Raw genomic sequence first — 6,968 nt, 5'->3', positions numbered from 1 at the left:
AATCATTTAATTCCTACTAAGTGCAAAGCATTGCATGTCATTCTTACCTACAACAGGAAGTATCACACTCGAAGCTCAGAAAAGACATGAGGCATTTGGCGCGAAGTAGTAGAGGCCGTGGCTTTGAGCATGGGGTCGCCAGCCAGCCAGCCTGCCTGGGCTCAAGTTCTGTTCTGCCACTTAACAGCTGTGTGGTCTTGGGCAAGTTATTCAACTGCTGTGCCTCAGTTTCCCAATCTGTAATGCTGGGCTAGATCATAACTCATGGGGTTATCTCAAAAAGTACAGGAGTCACTCTATATAAAGCACTTGGAAAAATTCCCGGCACATAGAAAGTGCTCAATTTGTATTAGTGTCTCTGTGGTCTCGTCTTTTTCTAGCTTTCGTATAAAATACCAAGTAGTTGAAGGCGCCTAAGCACCTGACTTTACTTCGTCAGTGTTGATGACGTCAATGTCATCAGTGGTTCTGAATGTCTGGCACCTCCAGCCCACAACGTGGCAATTGGCACCGTGGACAGTAAGGAACGGCGCCGAGGCGAGCTCGGGTCCCTGTGATGGATGCTTCTAGGTCACGGTGGGAAGAGGGCTGGCCTGCCGCTCTCTCTCCAGAGAGGGCGCTACGGCAGGCCATGCGGCCGGCGTCCAGCCCTCTGCGGAGAGGGATGCACCTGCTCTTTTTGATCCACCGTCTATTGACAAACATGCAGCACCCTGGATTTGTAAAGGTGACTAAAGTAAAAAACAAACAAACAAAACCAGCGTGTTTTCTGCCACGTGCCTCCCCTCTGTGTCAGGCTCTGCCCCCCGACCCCGCGCCTCATGAGTGGGAGAGGGCGGGTGTAAGCTGTGGGTTCTCACGATGCCGTCCGCTGGTGCCCGTCAGGTGGCTCCACCCGAAGCCCAGGAGGATGCCGGCACTTCCACCGGGGAGCCAGCACAGGAGAGAGAGAGGAGGGCCCCAGTTACAAGGCCCAAAGGATGCTGACGGTGCCCTGGGCCATCCTTGGTGGCCACAGCCACTTCATGGCGAAGGCAGGGCTTGAGGAAAGTGAGGGGGGCGCTGGGGGTAATGGGGGACGGCGCACGTTCCAGGATGACCAGGTGGCTGGGGTAGGTTAATGTGGGCAGTGCAGACGGGATTGGCAAGAACGGTGTCCACCGGGAGGGGACCGGCAGGTCAGCTTAGGAAAGCTGGTTAATCAGGACAAGTGTGGCCTTCCAGCAAGCGCGCCCAGTCTCCGCCTGGAGTGTCAGCACAAAGCAGACCCCAGGGTCAAGTCCCTGGCCAGGGCTTTCCGGAGGCACTCGTCCTCTGAAATGCAAAGCTGCCAATCAGTCTGGGCTTCCGAGTGACCCCCCGAACACACACACCTGGAAGGTTGTTAGGTGGGGTCAGGGCAGCTGCTGAGAGGAAGCCCGGGGGATCTGGAGGCGTCTGCTCATTCCCTGAGTGCTCCAGGCCCCCCGACGCCCCCAAGCTTGGCCACGGCAGGTGGCATGAAGCTGAAGGAAACGCAGAGACCGCTGACCAGGGAGGAGGACGTGGCAGGGGCTGTGAGGCCCGTGCGAGCGGCGGACGCCACCCGTCCTGGGCCGTGCTGGGCGCCCGCTCCCGACTCCTTGCTCTGCGCCCACCCATGGGCCACCCCGCAGTGACAATGGGGGCTGAGAGGTGGATAAAAGCTTCCATCTCCAAAGGGCCCTCACCCCTCAGAAGGTCCCTGGGGATCATGCAGGGTCCCAGGGCCACCTGGTGCCAGGCTATGCGGCTGGGGACCAGACCAAGCAGATCCTGACTGGTAGCCCCCATGATTTGCCATGACCCCACAGTTCACTGCAAACATGGACTTCCTAGTAAACGCTGTAGCCCCAGGCCTAAGACAGGGTGCTGAGCGACTTAAAAATCAGGTAAGAAGAATGGCAGGAGGGAGGTCTTTTGCCAAGAGCCAAGCAGGTGGGAAGCCTCTCGCTGGCCCTGTGCCGTGACCGCTGAGGCACGGGACAAAAGGAAGATGAAGGTTCTGAGACCCTCAGAGAAACTCCGGACCTTGGGGCCAGCGGGGGACTCAGCAAAGACAACTCAGCATTTAGTGTTCCATGTGCACATTTATTCCTTGAAAGACCACTCATGTTCCGGCCACCTCGTCCTCAAATGAACCCACCACATGGGGGTGGGGGGTGGGGGGGGCTGGTGCAGGACTGCCATTGGCTTTTAAAGTGCTACTGAGAAATACAATCATTGTCATGTAAATTCATCACTTGATCACAAGCCAAACCTCTCCACATACCTAGAAAACCTTTCATTTTCTTTTTTTAAAATGCAGCCTTGATGTGACATTAGGCAAAAAAAAATAAAAACGACAAGGCTAAACTCTAAACGGTACGTTGCTGACCAGTTGGAAGCTGCGTAAACGGCAGGTGAATGCCTCCTTCCAGGTGGAGCGGGGATGCTGAGGGGAAGGAACCCCGCCGAGGCAACCTGAGTGTCCCTTGTAGGGGTTGGCGGTGCACGGCCGCTTGCTTTGGTGATAGCGCCTTGGCAGGTCTGGGGCAGCGGCGGGAGGGCCTGGCCTCGAGGTCCACGCCAGCGCCGAGACTGATGTCCCAGTGGCTGGAACAAGCATTCTGACCTCCAGCTCGTACTCGGAGGCTGCACGAGCCGCGAGTACTACCCAGGAAACGCGCGCGTCCGGTGGCAGCCATGCCGATCCATCCTTCTCGCTTGCTCAAGAGAAAACGTTTGCAACGTCCTTCTGTCGATGTGGCGGCAGAACCACTCGGAAAACCTAGACGGGCCCCTAATTTAGGATTGGTTAGCAGTGACCGGCCAGGCAGCCATCGCAGGAGTCAAGGGCGGGTCTTGAACTCAAACTTGAGACTCGATATAAAGCGCTCTGTCTAAGCCTTCTGCCTCGCAGCAGGTTTTCAGCCAGAACGACGGGACGCCACGTTGGAATGCGCTCGCACGCGAAGCCCCGCTGCCCTCCTCCACGGAGCACACGCACGTCCGGACACACGCGCAGGGCGGAAGCATTGCACGCCCATCGAAACCGACGGGCGCCTGGGTCCAGACAGACACGTGTCAACATTAGTGTTCGTAAGGAACCACTTGTAAAAGATACCACGCCACAAAAAGTTCAAGACCAAAAAAAAAAAAAAAAAAAAAAAAACCCCAAAAAACAACCACCAAAACCATAAACACAAAAAGCCTTCAAGCCACTTAAAGTGGGTGGCGGAAGCAAGGGACTAAATGATCTACGAATTAGGGTGTTGCGCCTTTGGTGCATAATCTTTATGATACTTAGCCTTACCGACCCTGACTTTCCACAAACCCCACGCCGCTAAAGCGCAAACCTGGACAAACGGCGTGGAAGAGAAACGTTCACAGTATCGACACCACCCACTGCCTCCCTGTGCCACGCCGATGCCCCCTCCTCGTCCTTTTCCTTCTCGTCCCCTGCTACGTGAGCACCCTCTTTCGGCAAAGGCCACCACGGAGACCAAGCGTGTGTGTCTGGGGGACGGGCTCCTGGACTGTTCTCAAATGTCCAATGTCCACAACAGACACAAAGAAACCTGGGTTTCCTTGACAACACTCTGCCTCCCCGAACCCACCTGCTTCACACCCGCGGGAGAGATAGCCCACCTGGACCCTGGAGAGGTTTTAAGTCACCAGGAAGCTGAGGAAGTCGGCCCTTGATGAGGTGTTAAACAGTGAATAGCTAAAAAAATTTTTTTTTTTTTTGGAGAGTGAGGAAACTCAATCTAAAACCCTGGAATAAATTGAGTCCATCTGAATTTCAAAATCAAACAAAGAAAAAAGTACTAAGAACTTCTGATCAGCGTCTGACATTTGGACACATGATATCCTCTTAGAACCTTAATTCGTATGTGTCTGTCACACGCCCCGCCCACCACGGGAACGAACTTCTTCAAGTAAAACAGAACATTAAAAGGACCATCAGTCCCCAAGAGACTAGAATGGATTGCTAACCTTAGTATTGATATAGTTTGTAATGCCAGACGCTATTTTACAATGATTAAAATTGGAATAGAATCTTTCAAAACAAAGTATGGTGAATAAGTTGCTCTACAGTCACTTGTAATTACTGGGATACGTAAGAATTTTTTAATGTGCATTGTAAAGTAGAATTCTTAATGTAGTTTTCTAAATTCTCCCTCTAAAAAAGGAAAAAAAAATCTATAATTTTGATTTTTATAAAGCTTTTTGTTCACCAATGGCTCTATTACCCCCTGAAATATGTTAAAGGATTAACAAAAGCACCAGTAGGAGAGAGCTCGCCCAATTTCACGTCCACGACAAAAGCCAAGTTTTCACGAGCGCCTTTGAAATCTTGTTGGAGAAAATGAATCCTCTTAAACCATCGGAACCTTTCGTCCTAAGGACAACTACATTTTAACAAGCAGATCTCCTAAAAGGGGCACTTTCAGGAGAGGACCGAAGGGACAATTTTGTTGCGCTGACGTGGAAGGTAATTTGAAAGACATTTGGGGGATGTTAAAACTGTACATCGAGTTTATCTTTTTTTTTTTTTTCCCGTCGCAAATCAAAACAGAGCCACGTCAAAAGGTGTGAAGCGTTGACGGTAGAATTTTCAAGGGCCCAGAAAGGACTCTGAGCACACGTGTGCCCCTGGCTGGTAATCTCCCATTCCTAAGGCTCTCACCGGAGACGTAAAAGTTTCCTCTTCCGCCCTAACAGTGCTTTGTTTCGGCCACTGGCAACACTTGGCAAACCGACCTTGGCCTAGAGAAAACCCCGGTCTGTGTGGGCACCGCATTCCCGTAGGTGCGTTCACCGGAGAGGCTCCCTGCACTCTCATTTCAAAAGTGTGTCAGATGGGGAGAAAAAATCCGAGTGTTGAACTGCTACACCGTATTATTAGAGCTTTTGACACTATAGAGAAAAATGTAAAAACCACATTAAGAATTTATATATCTCCCACTTGCAAATAGGCTCAAAGTAAACTTAGAAAAGTGTTCAGCATAATATGCATAGGATATACTCGGTATTTGCATAATTTTTCGAGTTCTATGGCTAATAGCAAAGGCAGATGTCTTCCCACGTTTGTCATAGTGTTTCCATTCCCGTGGTAGTTTCTCTACCCAAATGCGCCCATGTCCCACCCCTCTGCACTCAGGGCCAGCTGCGCGGCTTCATCCGGAGCTGCGACTTCGGAGGGGTGGCCTGTGCACTGTTCCCAGCCTCCGAGTGCTGCAGCCCAGGTGTGGACTCTGGGTAATGCCCGTCAGAGCACGGGGCGGGGGGGCGAGCCCGAGCCCCCGGACCCGCCGCATCCACAGCGCGTGGTGCCTTCCTTCACAGTGTCGACCCTCGTCCCATCTTGAGCTCCAGCCCGCGGACGTGGTGGACGGGGCCGTCTGCCCCGCGTCTGGCGCTGGGTGGGCTCTGCCAGCTGGAGACTCAGGTCGTCTTCCCCTGGAAAAGCTGGCACGAGGCACCAGGCGGCAGCGGCCTGCCCGCCGCACCCCCGCTCTGTCCTGGTGGGGCGCGGCACGGGGTCGGGCGTGGGGTCGGATGCGGGGCGGGGCTGGGCGCGGGGCAGGGCGCGGGGCTGCCGCGGCCTAGGCGCAGGGCTCCCCGTTCACCGCGCTCTTGCTTCTGTGCCTGGACAGCAGCCTCTTGTTGAGGAGCCTGGTGAGCGTCGCCCCCTTCCTCCGCGCCCCCTCGGGCTGCTGCAGGAACACGAGGTCGTTGTGGGACTGGCTCAGGCCGGGGTCCTTCTGCTGCTGCCGCCGGCGGAAGAACAGCTTGGCGCCTCTCCTCAGAAGGCCGCCTGGAAGGGCAAAGCACGGGGGCTGGTCAGGGGGCCGCGAGGCCGAGTGGAAAAGGGAAAAGGGAGTCGCGGTGACTGCCAAGGAGCGGCGTGTCACCCCGCGGAGCCATCGCTGCCGGCGTGGGAAAAACAGCCGGATCTGGCCTGTGCGAAGCCCTGGAGTGTGCGAGATGAAATGAACATGATGAGCAGCAGCGAGCCGGGCTGCCGTTCGGGGCCCGCGCCCCGGGCAGAGCCGGTCAAGCCAGGTGCCGGCAGGCCGCCCTCACCTGGGCCCCTCGCCCCCTCCGGCCCCTGCCCCCAAGTCCCCTTTACTAGGCAGGTGTAAGTGGCAAAGCAGTACCATGGACCCCACAAAAAGATGGCCATGTCGTTAAAACCAAATTAAAGACTTACGACAAGTGCGGTACTGTAGGAAAGCTAAACAGTATTTACTCTTTGGGGCAGCAAGATTTTTTATGGCTCCAGATCCCAGCGTGTACATATCAGGCTGAGTCACGGGAGACGTCGGTAACGTGACTGTCTGACCCGCCAGGCCCCCGTTTCGCAGGTCGGACCAGTCTGCAGGTGGGGTCAGGTAGAGGGACAGAGAACGGGAAGGAGCGAAGCAGCAGCAGCCGGTTTCCGCAGCAAGGATTGCGTCGAGGTCGAATGCGAGCTAACGCGGCCGCGGGGTGAGGGCCCGCCCACCGGTCTGCTGCCACCTCCGGCCCGGCTGGCCATCGCGCTCGGCGGCAGGGGCGGCGGGCGGGGGCGGAGGGCGGGGGCGGCGGGCCTGACTGGAAGAGCTGCGCTGCCAACGTGGCGATCCGTCCCTTCCCCGCCAGACCCCACGGGTCCTTCCACAGGCGGGGCGCCCACAAACCCCGCCACGGCCGTCGGGGGTGGGGCCGTGCGAGCCGCAGCAGCTGCACCGCGTCCGCAGCCGCACAAACCCCCGCAGGAGGCGGCGCGCGGCGGCTGACCGCCAGGTGGGGTGTGTTGGGGCGCAGGACCCGCACCAGCCGCCCGCGGGGTGCCTGCAGGGGCGCCCACTGGTCAGTCACCGGGTGAACCAGATGCCTGGGTGCCGCGAGGGGCTGACCAGGCGACCTCGGGCTGGGGGCCTAGGAGGCATTTCTGATCTCGGGGCGCCTGCTTTTGGTTG

At 56.3% G+C, this 6,968-nt stretch overlaps 1 protein-coding gene across 1 annotated transcript in view; it reads right to left on the bottom strand.

The window, feature by feature from the left end:
* Positions 1–2,088: 2,088 nt before the first annotated feature.
* The window catches only part of C2CD2 (C2 calcium dependent domain containing 2), a 45,545-nt gene continuing 40,665 nt past the window's right edge, over positions 2,089–6,968 (bottom strand). The window contains exon 14 of the mRNA XM_016143437.2: positions 2,089–5,821. Within this exon, the coding sequence (XP_015998923.2) occupies positions 5,610–5,821 (212 nt within the window). The 3' untranslated portion in view covers positions 2,089–5,609. The remainder of the gene's footprint in view (positions 5,822–6,968) is intronic.

Source organism: Rousettus aegyptiacus, unplaced genomic scaffold, assembly GCF_014176215.1.
Source record: "Rousettus aegyptiacus isolate mRouAeg1 unplaced genomic scaffold, mRouAeg1.p scaffold_m13_p_4, whole genome shotgun sequence".
NCBI classification, from domain to species: domain Eukaryota; kingdom Metazoa; phylum Chordata; class Mammalia; order Chiroptera; family Pteropodidae; genus Rousettus; species Rousettus aegyptiacus.
The sequence above is the reverse complement of the archived record's forward strand: the minus strand, read 5'-3'. Positions and strand labels throughout refer to the sequence as shown.